The following is a 24,241-nucleotide window of genomic DNA, read 5'->3' as shown; positions in this document are numbered from 1 at the left end:
CCGGTCTGCGCGCGGGGCCAGGGGATTGTTCCGGCTGGTAACGATTCGTTACAACGCGGACACGTAAACTCTTGACAGCGTGATGGCGTAACGCATGCAAATTCCTGAACAAATGCGTAATTAGCATGTCCCGGTCGGCGGGAGACGTGTTCCGCTGGCCAGCGACACGGACGAGAAGACAAAGCTGCCCGTCGAGGGTGTATACGGGCGCGGAGAGAGTTGTTAAATCAACGAGACGATTTTCGATCGACCGATTCGAGCCACCCTTCCCCGCCTGACTCCCTATTGTTGCGAACGTGCCGTTCATGTTAATGTTTCCACGGGACAAATCGAATGTTTTACAGGAGCTCATGCATGTTCATACGCGTTTGATGGACGAGAACCAGTCGCGCCTTTGCTATGCGCATATTTATTTCGGCCGTGGACAAATTTCTGGGGGACGATTAACGTCACGGTGCCCGCCGATTTTGACAACCGGACTGGTGGATATTGGTGACTTTAACGGAGGAACCACCCCCTTTATCAATTCTCCTTTCATCTCAAGTGTAATTGTCAAATTGCTGAGGGTATCGAGAAAGATTTTTATTTACGGAAATGGCCTAGAAGAATTTTCCTAGAATATTAATTAAATAGCATGCTGTTATATTGCAAATGGATACGACCCTAAATGCTCGCTAAAGCCAGTACACATCGCGCTTAAACCTGAACAAACTGTCCCGACCGCATTAAGATCGATTCGATTTGTCCCATTCACGGATTATCACGATTACTGGGGAATACTTAAAAGCATACGCTAAGAAACGACAGACTCGGTTTACGACTGCCGGTTGGTGCACTGGCGTGCAATAAAATCGATTTCAGGCCGAACGAGATAGTTATTGGCTCGTATACTTAATTTGCATAGCAACGCGCGGATGTCTCGTCGCGTTATCGACCGGTTCCGTCGATCGTTTTCGCACCGCGTGGGAACGTAGCCTGGAATAGTTTCCAGCGATTCTTGGATCTGAGCAAATTGAAACGTGGTTTCCATCGGTGACTGGAGGTCCACCACTAAAACCGTTGCCTTTCAAGGCTGATTAGCGTGAAGAAAGAACCGTGGGAGGATTGCCTCGTCGAAATCAAAGCTTAAAGAGTCGAATGGAGTCTCAAACGGAGACCCCGCGAGTCATCGTTTGACCGCGCAGGTACACATGCCCGAGGTACTATCAGATCGCTCGGCGACGCAAAGGCGCCCCTCTGGTTTCGTTTCCATCGAGTTTCGGCCCGAGCAGACGCAAACGGTTACGTGGCATCTTGATTCCGCGGCAGCGTCTCTCGATTAATTAGCGTGCCGTGGTTAATGAAGCCCGACCGAACAACGAAGGAAAGGGACGAGGAGGTTTGAGGGTTCGCGGGGACCACGATGCAAGAGAGAGAGAAAGAGAGAGAGAGTGGAAATCGTCTGTCTCCGCTCTCTCGACCTCGTGCAATCGATATCTCGTAATGCGATCTCGCCAACCCGCAGCGCGCGGATATTATGTTCGTCGAGGCACTCGCGTATCGGATAAGCGAGGGGAGGGAAGAACGGCAAGAGATTCGAAAAACACGGTCCATTTCGAGTATAAACAACATACACTAAACTCCAAAAGTTTAGCAAATATTTCTCTTGATAGCTGATATACTAAGATTATTCGCGTAGTACAAACTTTCGACGGATGATGTGCGCATTTTCATGTGAAAGGATTTTGTTCGAAAAATTGCAATGGCATCGATGCCTTATATAGAAAAATCAACGTGCAGAATTTCATGATTTTTCGATGAACCACTCCTGCGATATGAAGCAAAATGGAGGCAGATGTCTAGAATTGAGTTTCGCGATGGGGAGTAACTACTGTACGAAAAAATGAATTGGAGGAAGATTGATTTTAACTTAAAAATTTATATTATTTTAACTTGCATTACATGCTACTTTAAATAAACCATATACTGTTCAGCTTCTATTATCGATATCGGATCCATCACCACATATGTTTGAAAAATAATAAAATACCTGAAATAACGCGAATAATCCATACAAGTGCATTTTTGTATCGTGTAACTCCTCATTGACTGGTTCAAATTGCAATTGGAGCTACAATAGACTACAAATCAATGGCTCCCTTTCATCCATCGATTATTTTGCAAACATCGTGTAGCGCAAAAAGCCGCGGGGAGGAGAGGGGTCAGCTTTTGACCGATAGCAAACCTACGCACCGCGATAACAGGCGGGAAAGTAATAACCGTTCGCGGACCCGGTGTATCGTATATTTTAATGTCACCCCAAGGCGCGACGTATTCTCTCGCCGCTTAAAACGTTCGCCGCCGCTTCCCAAAAAGCTTCTCCTCATTTATCATGCGAGTGATTCAGCGTCCGGAACCTGGCCAGTCCGAATTTCACTTGATTCCGGTTATTAATGGATTCGCGTTGTCCCTGTATAATTTTCCCGTTCGACGCTACGGCAACGAGCGCCGCGGCATCCCCTCGGCGTCCATCGCGAAAAATCCTGAATCGAGAACGCGCGATAGAGCTTCTTGCGGGTCGCGACCTTTCGAGAGGTCGAGGTTTGGTGTCAATGGTGGCCCCGTGAGGCTTTTGTACTAATAGGAAAAAGGATGAGCAATTTTGCTCGTACATATGCCGCTTTTATTTTCATATTTACCGATTTCCAGATCTGGCATTTAACCCCGCACTAAGAGTACCTCATCCGCAGGCAAAATTTCCGAATATTTGTATCTTCGATTATTTTTCATTCGTACCGAAATCCTTTGAATATTTCGGACCTTGATAATCAGAAAAAGTAGAAACACATTTCTCGGAGCGACTTCTGCAGAACAGGGTCAGTTATAGGGGGGGGTGATCGTTTTATAATTGACATCATAATGAGCTGTTATAGGCTGCGGTGCGGCCCATTTCAAGTAATCGATCCTCGAGCTGCTACGGTCAGCGTTCTGCACCACTCTCACGTCATATTTCAATGAAGCCCCGCGTTAACCCGCTCCGGGTTTGTTGCCAGCGTTCCCTCCCCCCCGAAATCGCGAGATTCAACGATCCGTGTTTCGCAAACAAACTCGAACCAGGCGAGGCGATGACTTAAAACCTCTCTCAATTTTGCGCGAAGCACGCCACACATCAATTCGAACGAAATCCCTGGTCGCATTATGCGATCGATTTAGCGTGGAATGACCCAATAACCTCTCCGCCATTCCCCGCTCTCCGCGCTCGGCAACTAATTAGGAACTGCGCGACGCGTCCTGTTTAACAACGTACTTTGCTTCCAAATTAGATGCTAGCTGGATACCCCAGACGTGTTTAGACGTCAACGGGGACGCATTTAGACACGCGGAACACGTGCGTCTCTCAAACAGAATACGCATCGAGCGGATCCTGCACTGTAAACGCGCCAAGTTTGTTATTCTCTGTCACAATCTCGTCATTGGGGCCACGTTCCCGCGTCGCTCTCCCGTGGGCCATCGAGTTTTCGTCGTTGGAGAAAATGGAGTCCCGTTCCAAATCTCGTATCTCGACGACGTTTCGCGTTTACGAGGAATCTCGAGCAGGAGCGCGAAGATTCGACTATTTGACAAGTGCGAGGCAAATGGACCGATAGGTGAAACTCAACGCAAACTTGGTTTAGTAGGATTCGTGGGAAATTAGAAGTAGAGAGATGGACGTCTAGGGGCACTAAGTGCCTTGAATTAGGGGTTGCTTCTTCATCTGAGCTATTAACCCTTTGAAGAGCTCTTTGTAGATTTTCTTTTGGGTTCGTCTTTTTCAAGGAACCTGGAGTTCCAACAAAATTAAAGCTAAACAAACATTATCGCTGGTTGATTTTTACTACTTCGAAGCTAGTGGCGACCAAGAGTCACCTTTCGAGCACAAAGGGTTAATTCCTGTTTAAACTGTAGAAACTGTACTCCGCAGGATCGATCGATTTCGGTTTTCCTGACAGCCCCGTTATTCGTGGCTCTCCCAAGTTCGCCGAAGTCGAACCGAGGGGAACTTCGCTTATTATTCCGGATTCTCGTGTTTCGCCTCGCAATGGTATTCTTTACCGCGCGTGGTTTGGTACAGGAAAAGCTGAGGGCGAGCCACGTTTGCCCGAACCTTGCCAGTGGGAGCCTCGAACTATATCCGGTTCGATTCTAGAATTTTCCATTCGCTTTGCTTTAAAACTGACTCGACTGCTGGATGGCTTTTGTGCAGGACTAGAAGCCGTGAACTCGGATACCGACGAATAGACTGCGAGAAGCCCCTTTGCTCTAGGATCTAGTTCTGGCAGAGTTTACGCGTTCAAGTAGATTACAGCCAGACATTAGCGAGTTTACCAACCAGTTTCCAGGACTATTTATCAGTAATAATCGGAGGCTGTCGTTTCGGGATCGAGAATGCTTTAGTTGGGTGGATGCAAGACGGTAGTATTATTATTGAATGAAATTTAGCTCTACTGGTCTTATGAAATGGATTATTGTAGCGAAATCGGTTTAGTCTTCTAAACTAACACCAGTGAAACTTACCTTCTAACTTCCAACCTCCTATCACGAATATTCTGCAACTCGAAGAGTCTAAGTCTCCTCATGTTTCATCCCCTCGCGCTAAAATTCCAACTGTCCCATTGTTCTTCTACCACGAGTCCTTACTATTTGTAGCAACTGTCCATCGTGGTTTCCAATATTGATTTCGCAAGGCGCCAGAAGAGAGCCCGAGGAAGAGGTCAGGGCCTTTTCTTCCACGACGAAGTGTCCCTTCCCTTCACCGCGGAAACCGACGCAACTCCGCAGGGAGGCGACGTCCTGTTCGATAAAACCGCGAATCTGCGGCGAACCGTCGGGTAGGACGGTGAACTGAGTTCTCCATCTTCCCTGAAAACGAGGGATTCGTGGACCGCTGTGCACCAGGGACAAGAAGGCCCAGACCAAAGACTGGTCGTGAACGACGCACAGGTGCGCGACCATCGCGTTTCTCACGATCTTGCGACCGATGGATGCTAGGAGGAAAAACCTTACAGTTGGAAGCGGTTTTCTTTGCTTCGCGAGAATTCCAAGGTGATTAACCCTTTCGATGCGGGTGTCACAAGTAAATATCTATGTGATGGCATTGATTATTTGTCAGTGTAGGAGAAATTACAGAGAAGCGAAGGAGAGAGGAGACAGAAAGTTGATTCATTCCGAGGGAAGAATTTCAAAGACGGGGATGGTCGGAATTCTTGTATGGGTAGTTTCAGATCAGAAGGGAAAAATAGACAACGTCTTATGTCGTTTTTTTTTTTTTTAAATGACGAGGCAGTGGATATTTATATCCAGCCTCCAGTTTGAGCGCAATTTTCTCTTATTCTTCAAAGTGGACGCGACAAACAAAATAGAAGCGATCGATAGCCTCGGAGATAACAAGCAGTGTTCGACCGAGGTTCCGTGTCAAAGGAAAATTTGAACGGGTGTCCATGGTGAAATACAACGAGTAGTATCGAAAGGGTTAAGGAGAAGAATGGAAAAGCTCGAGGCTCGGTGGAAAGGTGTCCAATTAGCGCGTAAAAAGGACAAGAATGATCACGGGGCTTCTAAGAACAGAGAAAAAGGGGGAGGGGAATCAAACCGCGAACAAAGCCGACGTATACCCTTGTTTCGCGTTGTTATACCGACCGACGGGATGCAACTTTAGCCGATATCGAATCGTGGGGAGGGAGGGGGGGGGGTGATATTCCCCACACGGGAAACCATACGTTTCAGCCTCGCTATACGCGGTACTTACGACTGCTCTGATTCAGCATCAGCGGAATAGAAACCCGTAACCCGACTCCGGATCCAATTAATGGAATCCTAGAGGATAGCCGAACGCGTGGCTCCGCTAACGCAATAACGACCGTAAATTCCGAATGGAACTGTGCATCGTCGGGGTTTGGGAAACGCCGGGATGCCTAGATCGCCCGTTGGGGCGAGGGTGGTGTCTCATCTGGTGATCTCATCCGGTTTTCGATTTCGTGCCGAAATGAGTCACGAACGTTCGTTTCGAATATCGACGACTAATGTCGATTCTGCTGGAACGAACACACGTGGGTTTCGAGCATGCAACGTCTAAGTGGCTCTATTTATCAAAATTTCCAAGCGTGGACCACGCACCACGGACCCGTGTTCGATCAGAAACCGAAAGAAAGCTCCTTCTTTTCCAACGACAACTAGCAGCTACACGAAATACTTCCACCTACTTATGATTGGAATCCCAGCAGCAAACTCACAATCAGACGGCAGACCATGCGTCATCGCGGTCGCCTTTATTTTCCAAATTCCTCCCCAGAAGTGGAAAAATGCAACGGTGTTGCAGGGAGGGGGGTCTGCAGAGAGAAAGGAATTCTCTGTATGCTGAGCTCTCGGCTGAATCCATTAGCCGACGCCATTAATATCCCCGTAATGATGAGCGATGAGCCACCGCGACGAGGAAGAGAATCGCGGGAGAGGAGGGCGAGTCGCGTCTGAGTGCGCCTAGGAAGGGGATGATTCTCCGCGAAGAGGGACTTACGTGCCCGTGTGTACAACCACCGATCGAAACGCGCACTAACGCTGGCGAAACCTTTGATAAATGCTGCTTCCCTTGGCCAGCCGCCAAACAACACGTACCACAATATTCCGTAGCGCGTGTATTCCTGTACTCCTCCTCTGGAGGAAGAGACGACTTGTCGATGAATGTGTACATCGTTCCTCGATACTGGTTCGAATCTGAAATCAGGGATGCACAGAATCCTTATATGGATGGTTTCGGATTAGAAGTGAAAGATAGACAGCGAAAGATAAGCAATCTTATGGCGATTTTTTTATGGTGACACATGTGCTCGAACCTTAGCGAACGTTGGCACATGTGTTCTAGAGCACTATCTACATGGTTAGATGCGCGTAATTATTGAGGGTTCGAGTGACTAATGTTGATAAAGTGACAAATGAACAGCTATATCGTGGTTCTATATTGGGCCCTAAAATATTGCCTCTGCTTCCGACACGTCTGAACTTTCGAGAGGATCGATGCCACCCTGTTAAAATGTTTACGGTCACACAGTCCGCCGATCCAGCGGTACATTAATTTTCAATTACCACTGTTTTACAACGTTATTATTACTTGGCGTCGTAATTGTGCGACCTTAATAGCATTGTTTCCCTCGCATTATCCATCACCAAAATTGTATCAAAATAGAGTACTGACCCGTAACTAGCACTCCGCGTCGATAACAACTGAAACGGTGCCATTAATACCCCTGTCATGAATACAACATAACATTTCGCCACTGCGGGGTTTCTTCTTAGTTAAATTTGTCCATCGTCGAGTATTATTTTTCTTCCAAATCGAGTGGGTTCCAGTTTGCCGAGCCGTCTGGCCCAGTAAACTCCGCTCGGGAACTCTAGGTATGGGGAATGGATCCACTGTGCAGGATTTAAAGTAAATATTCTGGTTATTCCTCATAAATTCCCAATTCGACGCGGAGAGGAGATGCGGCGACGAAAGGCCTGCGAGGAAACATTGGCGCACTCGCGATCGCAGTCTGGTGATCGAACGGTTTCCTTGGCGCGTCGCCAACCGACGGAATATCCCATCGAGCGAGTATAATAGTCGACTAGGGGGTTGCGGGGGGGGGGGGGGGGCGGTGGGCTTATCGATACGCATTAAATCGGCAATCCCAAAGCGCGTCGTCGCTCCTTTTCAGCCGCGTCTCGCGGGCTCACGCCTTCAGGTGAAACGAGTCTGGTCTCCTGGCGCTCACAATGCGCCCGATCGATCCACGGGGCTCGCGACAATGGGCACGAACACCGACTGGAGACGACGTGGAACCCGCCAGGAAGTTTCGCTACCGTTCCCGGGGAGATCCTCCGGTGGCAAAAATCACTTTCCCTTTTTGCAGGCGCGCCACGTAATCGGCCGCCAGCCGACGCCCTGCTCTCGTCTTCACACCAGGCACGCGTCGCGACGTTCTCCAACGGCCTCCTCGCCGATGAATCCTACACGATGTCGGGAGGGGGGGGGGGTTAGTGGGGGGGGGGGCAGGCCCGACGTGAATTTCGAAACGGCTCCTTCGCGTCTTTCCTGCGATCTTTCGCTGCAAACGATATATTCTATCGATCCCGCCTGTTATTGTGATTCGCGGCGTCTGGTGCCGTTAAATTGAATTCGAAGTGAAGAGCAGAATCGAAAGGATAGGGGTAGTTTCCGAGGAAATGAACGTTTATTCGTGTGGTTAATAGAATATTCTGTCTTTACGAATTTCTATATTTATTTGTCGATTAGGAGAACTTATTCGTGGCCTCGTAATACAATAATTGACGAAATTACGAGTATCAAATTGAGGTCGACATTGCTCGACCCTTCCAGCTATAAATGGACGCGTATCAAAGACAGGTCTATCAATTTATATTTGTTGTCTACGGCTCGAGAAACCGGTAATAATAACGGGCCGCTGCTGCGTCGATTAATCCTGTTGGCGAGGCGTTCAAAGTCGGTGCACGACTCCGCGCGTGCTGCGGGGACGCTTATTCATTTGTATTCGTGGAACACTTACCAGCATCCGTTGAAAGCGTTCGCAGATCACGCGAAATGTAACGGAATTTCTATCGGAAATTCGGATGCTTCTCAAAAGTAAATTTACAAGGAAACGACTTGGATACATTTCCAAACTTCAAGGGAAAGATACTTGCGACCCTTCGAATATCTTCCGGGGCTTTTAAAAATAGACGAAAGGCGTCGCGAACGGTGCGGAAAGGAAAATTATTATCGCAAGCCAGGAAGATTTTCAAAAATGTGTCACTCGCCAATCTTTCTTAGCAAGCAATTTTTCTAATACGATCCCCATATCGCTAACACGTCACGTTCTTTTCAGATGATCGATGCGTCGTACCATACGAATCCATCGTTGCAGAGCACCGCCTTGATCATCACCTGCGCGGTGGTGCTGCTCCTGATGGCAGCGATCGTCTCCGTCGTCTTCTGGAAGTGAGTATAACCTTGATTTTCTCGTGACGACGGAACAGGAACAGTAGAACTTGGACGCATGACGAGAGTAGGCGGACGTCGGGCGCGTAAAATCATTCAGGGTCCCCGAGGTGTTCCCTTCCCGAGCAATAAAGAGGAAGTTTCATTCCGGTCGAACATCGTAAGGTGTTGGGGGCCAGAGGTCGCTCCGGTTGTAACCGTATTTCAAGGGTTCGAGTGGCCATCCACGAGGTGAGGGTCCCTCGAAGGAGGAGGAAGAAAAAGGCCAATAGAATCGGCTGGATAAACGCGCGGAAGACCCGCCATTGGCATTCTAGTGGCCACTAAATTAGCCAAAAATAGGGCATCTCGCTGTGGCCTGACACGGACACTGTTTGCGTCTTTTACGAGCCTGAGGTTTACCTCGGTCCCCGATCGTTCGTCATCGACTCCATCTGTCTTGGAAAGCTTGAAATATATCGCTTCGATGGGTGTCGCGAATGGGGAGAAAGAATTCTAGATGGAGGGACAGGAAGCGGGCATCATTGTCATTCCGAGAGCGGTAAATTAGTCGGGAATAGAACAGGAAGCTAGAGCCTATACTTGGCGTGTCAGTGACGGTGGCGATTTCGTTCATAGTCTATAGTGGAATGAATAGTAAATGTGAGAGTTGACATTACTTTCAAAGAATTCACTGATAAGTCATCTCTCTGTCAGCTCTCGAAGCTCTAAGCTCGCAGCTTTAAGCTCCAACGACGATTAGCAAAGGTACTCCCTCGCCAGCAAACAAATAGCCCCGCAATTCACATTCGTTAAATACCCCAGCGAAGCTGTACACTCGCCAGTGACAATTTACATCCCCTGACCGTCCACTTCTCCACTATTTCCTCTCATAAATTTCCCCACGGATTCGAGGCAAGAATGCGTCGACTGTCTTTTAGTAACAACGATGGGAGTCGAGGACGGGAGTGGGTCGTTCGTTAGGTCCTAAATTAGCCAAAAATAGGCCATCGAAGAAGTGGGCGTGCGTCGAGACGGTGTTACGCGCCGGCAACTACCGAACAACGTCGCGCTGATAATCTCCGACACGGTGGCTGCACCAATCCTCTCTCTTTCTCTCGGCTTCTGTGCTCGCGTAAGCAAGTTGGCCGTGGATCTACGCGAGATCGAGTCTCGTACGTGGAAGAAATATGGATCCACCGCGGTACGCGGACCGAAGATTTACGCGGCCTCCGGCTCGCTCCGTTCGGGCATTGTCTCGCGCTGCTTTATGCCCGACGTCGCAATAAAAAATGAAATACAATGGAGAAAAGAAACGTTCCAAGGGCCGGGGCTCCTCCCTGCGAGCTTCTTTTCACGGCGTCAAATAGGAAAGTAACTTTTCCATTCTGGAAATAATTTCCATTCGACCCTTCCTCGGAAAAAAACTGCACGGGACGCGCGCTCGACGTTTCCTCGCCCGCCTCTTCCTTTTGGAGGAAGTTTTGATTAGCAATTCGAGATTAAACTGGCGTTCGGACTGGCTCGACGTTGTCTCTGCGCTTCGACGTGCAAATTCTACTTTGTACATTGTTTTCCTCCGGTTTGCAGACACTGCGTGCGTTCGAATGTAATTCATTAATGGCTGGTATGCCTCTGTTGCGATCAATATTTGCTACGAGCTTGATGCAGGGAGGGGGCTCTTTAATTAATTTGGTTAAAAACATTACTAGTGTTCATTTAATCCTGATTTGACCATTCGTTGGTTCCTCCAGAAGCACACAAAATTCCTCGCGATTAGGAGAAAGAGAGAAATTCGTTCAGGAAGGTACAAAATGTCGATGTTCAACTTATTCTTAGACGTTGTATACAAACGGAGGAACCAATAGTCCAAATCTGCCTTGATAAACAGGCATCGCTGTTTAATTAAGTCCCACGATTTCCATACCGGAGGATGCTTGTCTTCCAGGCGAAACGAGGTTCGTCGGTCTGATTGATAACGGTATAATCTCCTTGATTCCGACCAGACCTGTTAGCCAGCTTCTCATCTCTGCAACAGTACGGAGGAAATAAATCCTGACGAGACAGAAAAGGACAGGTACGCGAAAAGGAGGCACATTCGTGCTAGACGCCACGTTCCCTCGATTATCCGTCGTTAATTTTTGTTTCCGGGCCGTCTGGCGAGAGACAGCGACAAGTAATTTCACGTGCAAAGCCGTGTCCGCCTGCAAAAAGACGCGACGAGCAACGATCGATGAACTCTGGCCGGGGGATCGGCAGCGGGCCAAGACGATTTTGGATCGCACAGAGGCCCGCATTCAGGAACCACGAGCATGTCGTATTTTTATCGGGGCGAAACTCTCGAAGGTCCACTCACGGCGACAATGCCGGCCCTGTCTGGCCCCTTTTTCGCGCGGTTATCGTAATAGGCGGTCATTATCGCTCATGCTTGGCGATATCTCGTCGCCGGCTCTTGTACCCACGCCTCGCTATTTCTATCGTCTCTTTTCCGTAGGGAACCGAGAATTCTCGACGAGGAACACCTTGTCGGTTACCAATCATTTCCTGAACTGGAACCGGTGATGGTCGTCGTTCTCGGTGAAACGATGCTTGTCGAGTGGGTTTCCTTGCAGCAGGGTTGGGGAACTCGTGTGCTACCTTGTTTATAGATCGGTGATTCCTCTTGAAAACCTTTGCGATACAGTCATTACATCGTCGTTATAAAATCTTTGTAATTTTTTTTATTTTTTATTAAATAACGACACATTTTGCAGCACGAACTTAAGGGATGACCTAATACATCCCCTTAAAATTGATCGCGCCTGAAGCCCAGCCTCGTGGGAAATCCATTCGTAAATGATTCCCCCCGTGTTCTACACGATCGGTCGAATAATTGATATCCAAAGGAGGAGCGTCGCTCAAAAGCTCCGTCTGTTTGTACAATCGCGTCGTTTGTACGCTGGTTTTTCAGTTTATCGTAATGGCCGGCCATTATCGTGGCCCACGAGCGCGGTATCTCAAGTGTTACAGCTCCGTGACGTCCCGACTCCCCGCTTCGAGTTCCTCGGGCTTTGTGGGTGGCACTCTCTCCTCCTCGTTCGTCACCGCGGGTTCTCGCTCGTTCTCCCTGGTGGTAAACGGCGTGTCCTGTCGTCTTCCACCATCTCGAATATCTTGACGCGAGAGAACACGCGTACCACTCGCTCTAACGGGTGTCTTGGGACATTATCGACTCCTCGAATCTCGCCACGATCGTTCCAGGACTGGGATAGCCTTCTCGGGATACTTTTGAAACCCGTGTGTACGTGTTGCTGACCCTTTCGTGTTTGATCTTTCGGTGGATACTGTTAGCCAGAGTTTGAAGATTAATTGAGGTACTAACTTGTCAGTATGGTTTACTGTTTCACTAGGTTCGAAGACATACGAAGGTAGAGACAATAATTGAATCATTTTACAAAGAGTACCGTAAATCTAGATACTGAAAGTAGTTTGCAGCTGCTTCTTGGTTTCAAAAATTCCTCTAAAAGTCGATAGTTCGATTCGAAGTCGCAGCGTCCCCTCGATCACGATCTCGGACACCCCGTACGAGTGTATACGCTGGTTCGCGTCCCGAGCAAACGCGGAGAACCAACACGGCCGCGCGTAGTTTGTATGCTAATCAGAGCCGTGTTCTCCCATCTCCGCGTTCCCTCGTCCTCGTTCCATTGCCGCGATACACGACGCGCCTGGTTCCCTCTCGGCTCCTCTTTCTCTCCGTGGATGTACGCTATTTCCTGCTCGACTCGGTGTCCCGTCGTCGCAGCCGTCCCAGCCAATTCGCGATAATTCGCCGGCGTTGTTCGAAACTGCCACGCGAACCCGGACTGGTGGCGGCCAGTTCCAGAGGACGGATCCTCCGGCGAGCCTCCACGAGGAGGAGGGTAATCGAGCACCGCGACAAATTGTAAGTGGATGTAACGCGCTATCCTCCGGGCTGTCTTGTCAGCTCTCCGAGTATACTATCCTCGCGGTTGTACCCGTGCCTCGTATCTCGTGGCGATTAAACGGCCGCGACTCCGCTCTTATTTATGGCCCCGGAGATGCAAGAGACGCGGCTGGTCTAGAAACTCGCGGGTGTAAGCCTGCTGATGTTTAGGTTTCAACGTTACAAGATGCCGAATCGAATTTCCAATCGGCATGAAAGAGTGTGCCAAAACGTTAAACAGAAATAGGATTATTCCTTTTATATGGCCTGTGTCGCGTTCAAGCACGGACGCAATTGTGATTCGAAAGTCTCTTCAAAGAAACCCCCGATACAGAAATGAGGCTAACGCGACATTTTACCCGGGGAATTGAATTTGAGCAGCGCAAAGTGTCGGATCAGCTTTTAATGCAACCGATATTGCTCCGGCTGGCCAACCTGTTTTCATCTGCACGCCTCTCGTGCACGCGTTTCCGCTAAATTCCGCCTGCATTCAGCGCGCTGGAGCGTCTACGCGATACAGAGGGAACTCAAACGCCTCTGTCTAGACGTAGTTTCAGCCGGGTGGATAGTTGCCATGGAGAGGAGCGAAAAAGAACGGCCGATAGCCGGGGCTCCAGGTGAAACAGAGAAAAATATAGGCTAGATTAGGCGAAGAGGTATTGCCAAGATTCTTGCAGCATCGAGGGTACCGGTTAAAGAAGGGCTGCTTCGTGTTCAACCCCTACCCTTCTCGCGCCTTTCGCTACGACCCGAGGAAGCTCTCGTTTGTCGAAAGCGTTTCTTTCGGATTTTAAAGCTCGGCGCCTCGTAATTTCTCTTCCGGTGGCGGTGTAAGGAAAATAAACTGGTGGGAGGAGTAACTGAACCGTGGTGGTCGCGAGTATCGATGTAGCTCGTGAGTCATGAACGCTAGTGCAAAAATGGCGATGGCTGCTGGGGTGGTCCATGATCTCTGACTGGCCACGTTGTCTGTAGTTTACATTTCTTTTCTATTAACTTCGTATCCCTCTCGAGGCTGATGCACAGTCTAAACTCCCATCTTAATCGTAATTTTGTACACGAGTTAGCAGTTGGCTAATATATTGGGTTGCTGGAAAGTCCGTGACAAATCTTTATGAAATTCTTGAGATTGTAGCAGATGTCTTCGTGACCCAAAACAGTTTACTTTAACCCACAAGCAATTCCCCCCACGTCTTTTCCATCTGAACACCCGTCCGCTGTCCTTTCGGTAACGCCTAATACCGTCCACTGATGGTACGCGACGAGCATGGGCGGCTCGTTGCTCGGATCTTTGATTTCCCCGAGCCAGAAATTGCCCTGGTAGAGCGCAATAACGATAAACGTCAAGATGATATTTCGCGGAAACAGAGGGCACGGGAAAAAGAAGGGACAAGAGACTCCGGGAAATGCCCCGGTTCGACGATATTTTCCAGTTGCGCAAGGAGGGGATGGGCATTACTTACGTTTCACTTGCCGCAGCACAGATTCGAGACGATGTAAACGGGAAACAGGGAATTGCGAGAGGGTGGAAGCGAACAGGCCACTCGCCGCTGCCTCTTCTAGTCCGTTTCCTCTTCCTTTTTCCCTCCTGTATTTCCCGCCACCTTTCTGGCCCGCACTTTGTCTCCGTAAGCCACATTCGGGTCACCGGCGCAACGCGGGATGCTTTAACGATCTGCATTGCATGAGCACTTCGCTTCCACCTCCTCGTCCTCCCCCGTCGACGAGACTCTTCCCACGACTCGTCTTCTTGCGCTGAAACGCAACCCACCCTCAACACTCTGGGATTGTACAGGACGGTTGACAAACAAACTTCGACCGTTTCGTATGGAAAACAACCGGTCACCCAACCCCTCTCTTCCAGCTTTCGTCGCGTTTATTCGCCCGGGAATCCGATTACGGGCCATCGGGCATGTCCACTCTTCGAGTTGTCACTCTAGAAATTCACAGGATGGATGGCAATGTGTTCCGCTCGGTTAACGTTTGTTTCATTTCGTTCCGTTTTTAGTTTGAATCTTGGAAGTCGGAGCTGCGTCAAATTCTTATGTTGGGTTTCCTCCACGCTGTTGCGTTGGAATCGATAATTCACAGAATGGGTGGAAATGCGTTCCACTCGGTTTGTTTCATTTGATTCCACTTTTAGTTAGAATCTTGGAAGTCGGAGCTGCGTCAAGTTCTTCGGTTGGGTTTCGTTCACGCTGTTGCATCGGAATCGATCATTCGCAGGATTCCATTTTTAGTAAGAATCTTGGAAATCAAATCTGCATTAAATTCTTCTGTTTCTTTCACTCTGTCGCATTGGAATCGATAGCACTCGATCCGCGCACTTTCCTCATCGACGAGTTCATCGACATCGGTCGGTACAACGTTGCTCGAATCCTCACGGGCGCCTCTGAAGCGTGCCCCTCAAACACTCGTGCACTTCCATAAATACCTCAAACGCTTCCGTGGCCGTTCTGCTTCAAACAGAATATAATACCAGCTCCTGACAAGTGCCACTGAAGCCCCTCCCCCCGTTACTGAAATATCAATAACGTCCGAAGTCGACGTCCATTCTTATTGAAATCTTCAGAGTCGACAGCTCAAACATCGCCAAGGTAGACGTCACTTTCCAGCATCCCCTAGCAAAAATTTCTACCCATCAAACACACTCCGCAGTTAAGCCTGACTCGAGTTCCCCGAGCGACACCGGTTGCAGGAGCTCGGGGTGTCGCGGGCTGCGGTAAAAGATGTATTCGCCCCAGGAAACGCCGCGGGGTTCGCAGATGGGGTCGGGTGGGGCGGGAGGGGGGTTTGGGACGCCCACACACCGTACAATAGCTAGCAATTATGTAGAGTGGCCGCCGTCTGGGCTGACTCCGGGTGCACTTGGGCGCTGCATACTCGTCTTCGTCGTCGACGCGGTCGTCTTGGTCGACGATGGCGTCGTTGCAGTCATTGCTTGTTAACGCTGCGCCTCTGGGTGTCTCGTAAAATGTACCGCGTCGCCTCTGTTTCGCGCTCTCTTTCGCTGTCTGCTTCTGTTCCGTGTCGGGGACATTGGTAAGAGCTGCACGTGCAAGAAAATCGCGGGATGCACTTACGGATATTACCGGGGAACGCCGCCGGCGTAAGAAGCGGCAAGGACGACGCTGCTAAAGGACACGGCAGGAATTAAATCTCTCGCGGTGTGAATCGGTGCTTGGAATTCCTTAAATCGATGGAGGACAAAAATAGAAAAGGATAGAGAGCACCGAGAGGGCGCCGTAGAAATTTAGGAAAAAAATTGGTAGGACGTTCCGTTTTAAGGGATGCGGGTATTTGAATTTTAATAACAAGTTTTACAGTCCTAAGAAACGCATCGCGTCGGGGAACCTATCCCCTTCTCGAGGACTTAAAGCTGCCGGGCCCCCTTCAGAGACAAAAATCCTCTCGCCAGCGTTTCGAAAGCGTTTCTCCTCGTATTTACCCGCGGATTAGTCTCGCCGCTTTTCGATCGCGCTTCAAACACCCGCTACCCCCGTTCCCCGCGTCCTATTCGACTACTTCATCCGGGTCCCCAGCGGGAGTCGCCTCTTTTTCACTTACGTTTGTTTTAAACCGCGCGTCCCCCGAGTCCGGCGTAATCAAGGGCCCATTGTGGCGCGTTCTCGAGAGCCATTAGACACCGTGGACGGTCTCTCCGGAAGCGCATACGTGCAGTTGCACCTCGCGCATCCGTCACGGAATAATTTCGGTCGGGGTTCGTCATGCCGCGTTCAGGGAGATTCGTGGACGGGGGTACCGAGCGGTGAATCATGCTCGTTGTTTCTGTATACGTAGCTGCAGATACCCGTTGTTGGGGGGAGAAGCGGTAGTCTATGGGTAATTTAACCCGTGGCAGCCCTGAATGGGTTATAATTGGTGATGACAGGCCGTCAGGAGAGGCAGCATTCAACGCGGCGAGAGTGTCGCTCCCGAGGACGGGCGCTTCGGGTTGTCCCAGACGACGGAGACACCCGCCAGATTCTCCCTGCGTGTGGGTGACGACGATTCAACCGGGTGTCGTCGAAAGTTGCGATCCCTGAATGACTTGTCAGTCTCTAGACGCGAGGCGCTCGCTTTCCAGAACGACGCTTCTGCGTCCACCGCGCGATCAGCTTGCGACAAACGTCGATCGATTATGGGAAAACGCGCGTTGCCATTTTGCCGAAGCTGTTGAAATATTTAAGCATGTCGACAATGGGTCAGCCATTGTTTAGGCTTCATTGTGCCCTCGGCCGGTTAATTCCGTGACCACTAATTTCATCCTTGGAGAATGGAAAGTCAATCTGTTTCCTCGGAAGTGAATAATACTTTCATCGAATGGGTCGCGAACAAATTAGCCTCGTCCTCGGGTCTCCCCTTTCGTCTAGCAGAATTGCTCGGTGATGGACGAGTAAGTCTCTCGAGTTGCTTTCCAAAGTAATTACTGTCTGCAGGAGACAAGTTTCCTAAGTACTTCTGGCAACATTCTTTTTCATAATTTAGGAAGATCTTTGAACATTTTCTGCTCGCTTCCCCACCAGTTTACGTTTATCTTCCAGGTGCCTATTGTCCCATCGCGTTCTTCAAAGTTCGCTTCTTCTGTCTTTCTTCCCCGCAACCGCGACAAAGTAGCTCGCGAACCTTGGCCAGCAAAAGCGAGTCCTTTTAACCGTAGCAATTCCGAAATTACTTTTGTTGAATATTTAGCTTTTATGTCTTTCTTGGTGGTAATACATTTAAGTCGCTGTCGAATTTCTACGATAACGAATGCACAGAGTCGCGCCGTTGTTTCGCTGCAGCCCTCCTTCTTGGGAATTCCCCGACATTCGTCTCCTTTCCGACGATAGGTTTAAAATCAGCTATTTTGGTCACTATTGACCCGAACGTCTCGAACCAGAGAAAACGAAACTTTCAAATTATAATCCAACTTGGTTTCTTCGCAAAAATCCAACAACTTCCATAGCAGGAACAGCGACACTCGTTCCTCTCCGCGCCGCATCGGCAAATTCAGCGTACCTACTGCGGCAGTAATGAGATAGTATAGCGAGGACGATTGTACATCTGTTGGCCGCATCGTGCAGCAGCAGGTGTCATCGGGAGGAACGGTCCTGGCAATGCTCTCTGGTCGTTTCGCGCGAATCGAGGAAACAGGGCAGCCCCCGCTGGAAGTGTGCGGTTCGATTCAATTACGACGATGTCGGCCTAATTCGCGCGAAGCTGGTTTTGCGGGGCACCTATGACGGTGCACCACGGACGGATCCTGTTCCCTGGAATGATGCACCTTATGCCATCTGCTCGAGCCGTGGTGCACCGTGCATCCCCCGTTCCCTCTGTAACCGTAGCTTTGGTCTACCAGTCGGATGCTTCTCCATGGTAGTGCCGCGCGTAGACGTAATTCCGTTTCGGCCGTGATATATCCGAGCCTCGAATGCGACCAGGGACTCTCAACCCTCGAGGATAGGGAAAGGTGTTGAAACGTTGAAAGATCAGGAAGAACCAATGACGGGAGTCCTTGGAAATTTGAGCTTCTGCTGTTAGTTTCGTTGCGAATCGGAGTCGTAGTTGCGGAACACTGAAAAATAGATAAAAGGGTGCAGTGGTGAATTTCTTTCAAGATAGATACAAAAGAAATATTTTTAACAGAGAAGAATGCTTCTAGGTTGAAAATATTCACGGACTTTTCAGGACGATCCAAGCGTTCTTTCCCCGTTAAATATACTTCTTTTGAATTTCTTCTTCTTTTTTTCGTAAGAGAAAAGAGAAGCGCTATAGCACGGGTCGCCATGGACTTTCCATTTATTATCGTGACCCACGTTGTTGTCAGTCGTGGTCGTTGCAGCGAATGCAGGTCTTAGAATCTAATTAACGAGGTAGGAAAGACGGAACAAAGAATTGGTGGGTGTATAAGATGGGTAGTTTTAGACAAGGACAATTAATTTCAGGGGACTCGATACTAGTAGTGCCAGGGGGCAGTAGTTGAGAGTCTCTGGACGAACGAAGCAGACGCCGGACTGCAGCGTCGTTCTAATCCCATTCCATTGCAGTTTCGTAGCCGGGAATATTACCCTAACTGGCTATAATTACATCATCGTCATTGTCTCCTCGTATACAACCCCATAGAATGCCACAGAAGCAACCCTTGCAGCTCCCTACACGCGGTGTCCCTCTGCTTTTCGATTCTCCGACGTCTCTCATTCGCAAAGGGCAGCGGACGACTGCACGCGCATAAACGCCCCCCGCCGAGCCGAAATTGCCGCTCGATCGCTCTCTCAGGGATTCACTCACTCAGGATTTCATTCACTCGGGGATTCGTATACTCGCTCAGAAATTCACTCGATCACTCACTCACTCACTCATACAAAAATTTACTTACTCAAACATTCACTCATTCATTCAGAGATTCACATGCTCAAGGATTCATACACTCACTCAGAAATTCACTCACTCGGACAGCGACTCATTCAGTGATTCACTCACTCGGGGATTCATTCACTCAGTCACTATTCGACTCCCTAACTCACTCACTAGCTATAACCTAGTCCTTCCGTCTGGCACTCTTTCCGTGTCCGTCCGCGTCTCGTTTATTCCGCGCACCTGTGATTCTCGCGGGCCCGTTAGACACACTGGCTCCCATTCACCGGTGACTATGCACACCCGCCTCGTTACGTTTTCATTCGTGTACTCGACGCTTTCGCGCGCGGACGGTCGTTCACCCCGTTGCTTTTTTGTCCCCGGTTTTCGCGGCTCGTAATTGCGCGGAACACAACCCGCGGAAAAACGTCGAGAGGCCTCCGCTGAAGGAGCAGCTCCTCCCGCGAGAAAGTCACCGACGCGACCCACATTCCGTGTCCGAACAAAAACCCGACGCACGCTCCGAATTACCGTTTCGCTGTTTACGTCGGCACCGCGCTGAAGAAAAACGTCCGGAAGCTGGGTGTCTTGTTTCCAGCGAGCTCGTCGAGACAAACGCTTCCATCGTGGCAGTACTTTGGTCTGCGACATTTGGAAGGGGTTTGCTTTTCCGCGAATTCTTTTCTCGGGCACCTTTGACGGAAGGTTTTCGAGACTTTGCACGTTTGTTGGAATGTATTTTAACACGTTCATCTCCAGGTCTGGTTGACATTAGATTCTACGACAAACGTTAGATTGTGTAAGTCTCAATCGTCCCCAACAAAATTTGATTCTCTTAAGTATGGTCGTAAATATTCACGTAGAGACCAACGTGTTAAGAATACGTGGTTATTTTTGCTGAAGGGAAACTTAACGCGATGAGGAGATATGCGGAACTAAACGTTTTAATGCTCCACTCGCATGTTTCTTAAAGGTTGATGCAACTACAGAGCGATGCAAGTACAATAAGAACTGTGTTCCGAAGTGACGACACTTTTGAACGACTAAAGAAATCGCTTTCCCCAGTGTTTGTAACAAGAGTACACCTTTTACTCGACCCAGAATTCGTGAGCAGCGAAATCCCGGGGCGTCGAGTGCCATATTCAATTCGAATTTCCCGTCCCTCCCCCCTCGGTTCATTGAAATTCCAACGAGCGTCGCGCGAACCCAATCAGAAACGAGAAACATCGGGGCGAGACAATTCCATTCGTATCTCGGTTACGTCGGAAAATAATTAACGGTGCGCGTCCCTCCGCAGCGTTGGTCGCAACGCGACAAACACGAGCGACGCGACGCGATACACGCGGATTCCGGCGCGCCACGATCAGCCGCGTCGGGGTGCATATCCATATTCATACGCAGGGTCCAGGGATATCCCGCGAAGTGGTTGTGTGCCGTGCTGCGCCGCGAGGAAACGGTAAGCGCATTCGATGCGCTTGCGGGACTCGATGGTATTCGTCTGCATGCATACAGTCGGTCTCATAAATATTCGTACCCTTAATGTCTGTTGAAGAAATTTGTCTAAATTAAATGTTTGATGTTTCCAAATACTCGTTAGATACGAACACGTACAGTGCGAAGTTTACTCGTGTTCATATTTATAACGAAGCTTTTATTAACCTTTATTCATTTTGATGTGACCTATAATTTAATTGGGATAAATTTCTTTAATAGATATAGAAGGTACGAATACTTATGAGATCGACTGTATCTGGCGGAGTACATGCTCGTTCCATGCAGCCTCGGTTAATACACCTAGGATCCCTGTGCGTTAATACGACCCGGCGCCGATTAGTTGGCGCACAGAGGGGGAGGGTACGCGCTTTGGGGAGAGGACGGTGCACGCGGGCTAATGCGACGTTACGCCGGTTATGTTATGTCGAGTATGCGAACCGCACTCGGGGGAACGATGCAACCGAGGGAGATCCCAGAGAACGGATCTTCCCGGACCGCAGAGTCCATCCTGCGGACAAGGACCTCTACCTGGGTATCGGCCCTTCGCTGCGCAATTGCATTTCGCGAATTATTGGCGTATCGCCGGCAATTTCGCCTCTGTTCTCTGTGGGCCGCAGTGAATTCATGGCTGCCGGCGGACGTCTGTCGAGCCGCATCGCGACGCAACCGTCTTCCGGGAGCGTCGAATTCCTTTGGTTATCGGCTACTGCGGTACTCCCGCCCGAACGGAGAGGAATGGTTTGGCGGAACCGTTCGCCTGGGAAAGTGGGAATACTGCCCAAATAACTTCGATAATTTGCCCGACGAGGGCCAGTTTTCGCGCCTCGAACCGAAATTTTGGAAAGTCGCGTCCGCATAGAATGCAGAAGATTCTTAGTTGATTCTTTCATATTAATAGTTGTCTCTCCGGCAACCAATTCAACGCCAGGTGTTGCATGGTTGTATATTAGACTTGATTATAAATTCCTACAGCTTTGTTGAAGCGTTGATGCCACTGCAAACATAAAGGATGTGACTGATTCCACTCAGGGGCTGTAACGGTGTTTTTTGAAGCTACAGTACGGGCTTAGCAACCCCGAGGTATCCGAGCTAGAGGGGGGTGCCGTGCACCGTGCAAATCGACGTCTCGTAACAAGTATTTCTCTGCCCGTCTCCATAAAATACGCAAAGCGTATGCAAACGAAAAATACGCATTTGCATAAATACCAGGCAGCCCGATAATTGCATTCATAAGGTCGAATGGCAATTACTTATTAACACCGAGCACTTGGTTTATTTAATTCCGACTCGTGACGGAGGAACTCGGTTAACAGCAATTATCGGTTATAGAAACCATCGGAAAATTTCCATTTGTTGCGTTCGCCGACCGTGGATGGAAACGCGCGGCTACAAATGGAAATTTGACGGGAGCCGTTCTTCGGGGGCGAGTAGGTGGTTTGAATTAATGCCCGGCGCGGGCGCGCCGGCTTCGAATGGAATTCGATTACACCGATAATTACAGCTCATTTGACGGTGATCGCGGAATGGAAATAGTTGGTGTTTTGAGAGGCCGGCGTTTCGTCCATGGAACCGACTATTAAAAGCGTGCCGACTCTGTCTTTTGTGAGCGTCGAGACATTTTCCTGGCGAACGCCGCCGCGTCGCGGCCGATGAGGGGCTCGGGAACGAAGGAAAAAAGAAAAGAGACACGGCGGGACGGTGAAACGGAGAGAGAATAAGCGGGGAAAAAGGGGAAAAAATAGCAAAGGCGACGGCGGAGAGTTGGCGGAGTTTCATAAACAGAATTATGCTAACTACTCGTGGCACCGAGGCGAGATAGGAAGGAAAATCGAATTCAGACTCGGTTGAACGTTCTCTGGAAGACTGGCTGGTTCTCGTTAATGCACCGTTCGTCGGGTTTCACCCTCGCGACGCGCCTCGTGTTCGCAACCCTCGCGGAAAAACGAGAAATCGCGCACGAGTCGACGTAACGCGATCCTCGCGCCCGACAGAAAGCCTCAGCCACCGATCTCGAACTGTTTCCCGGTCTACAATGCCTGCAAATTTGTTTTCGGATAGTTTTCAGAGACCCTGCACGTCCGTCAAGTTTATCACTCGAATTGCCCGCTATTCATCGGAGGAAATTCGGGACAAAGCCACTCTCCGGACGTATAACTTGCGCGCGTCTTGATTTTGCTCTTATCCAAAACGGCGAATATTACATTCTAAATGTATAGTGCGTGGGACTAACTGTGGATGATATAACTGATACTAACAGATTCGCAACTTTTATTAGATGTTTATTTCTATTAAGGAATAGTCCATATACTTCTGAGTGGTGATGTATACTTTTCCCTTTGATATCCTTCCAAGAGGTAGCTGGCCGCTATCGATTCTTCCATCCGAGATCGATAAAATTCTGGGAGAGACCTGTGTCGACTGCAGGGAGGGCTGTTCTCCAAAGATAAAAATTCTTGGGAGGAATTAAGGGCCGCGGTGATGGCCGACGCTCACGAGCCTCTTAATCTCTTCCCGGCTTAATTATTCCCTCGCGTAGCAATAATGAGAATAAGGACAGCGTACCTGACCCCGTTTCGAAGGAGATCGTCGCACTCCGAGTGACGGAGAGGGAGGATCATTTAGAGGTGATTTAGTTCCCTCTAGGCCGCGCGTCTAACACCCCTTCCCCCCCTGTTCCGGTCTATTTAGTAATCTCAAGAAATACAAGCGACTGAAACGACGTCGAGAACCCAGCCAGGCAGACAGCGGTCCTCCTTGACATCTGTTAAATTCATTTAACGAATTTACGTCCCGGGGTAAAGAGCGAGGTATGGGGCGCACCTCCGCGAACCCCCGACGAATTTCCATCTGGCTGGCCTCGGGGACGACCCCTCTGGCTCTCTTTTCCACGGAATCGAAGCGGGCAAGTTCACGGCTGCGAAACGCTCGGGGAGGATTTACGCTTTGCGCGCAGGACTAAAAATTCTAATTAAGCGATAAGCCCCCTCCGATAAAGCGGCGCTGTTTCGAGCTCGACCGATACTGTCTTGAATTATACGACGGGAGGTGGAGTGTTCGGAGAATGCGAAAATTAAATTTCTCCTGGCCGCGGAAAATAATCCGTGCGTAGGAAATTGGTTGGCGGATCTTCTCGCTTGCTCCGGTTGGTCGCCTTCTTTCTTTCTCCTCAGCTGTCCTTTGCGTCGATACGTACACGGGGAGCGGCGTCGAGGAGGCCCCGCGTTCGGTCATCCCCGCGTGAAATAAAATAAAACGGATATTAAAACTGGCGAGAGCTAATTTCCTCGTCCTCCCAAGCATAATACCAGCTACTCCTCCGCTTTCCTCGTCCTTTCTCCTTCGCGATTATTCCCCTTTTTATCGGTGCCGGCTAAGCCATCCATCGAACGGACGCCTTCTGAATATTCAGAGGAGGAAAGGGCGCGGGTGAGACGAAGAGGCGAAAGCAGAGGGAGAGAGAGAGACGAACGCGAGCAAATCGAATTCGAAGCTCGAGCCTGACGAGT

The 24,241-nt window shown here is 49.6% G+C and overlaps 1 protein-coding gene across 3 annotated transcripts in view; it reads left to right on the top strand.

Moving 5' to 3' along the window:
- LOC128894111 (uncharacterized) overlaps positions 1 to 24,241 on the top strand; it is a 257,394-nt gene that overhangs the window by 209,031 nt on the left and 24,122 nt on the right. For all 3 annotated transcript variants that reach the window (XM_054155580.1, XM_054155582.1, XM_054155581.1), the window contains one exon: positions 8,871 to 8,983. In XM_054155580.1, the coding sequence (XP_054011555.1) occupies positions 8,871 to 8,983 (113 nt within the window). The remainder of the gene's footprint in view (positions 1 to 8,870; positions 8,984 to 24,241) is intronic.

The sequence above is a fragment of the Hylaeus anthracinus genome, unplaced genomic scaffold (genome assembly GCF_026225885.1).
Source record: "Hylaeus anthracinus isolate JK02 unplaced genomic scaffold, UHH_iyHylAnth1.0_haploid 3, whole genome shotgun sequence".
NCBI classification, from domain to species: domain Eukaryota; kingdom Metazoa; phylum Arthropoda; class Insecta; order Hymenoptera; family Colletidae; genus Hylaeus; species Hylaeus anthracinus.
This window is presented reverse-complemented; position numbering and strand designations above follow the sequence as displayed.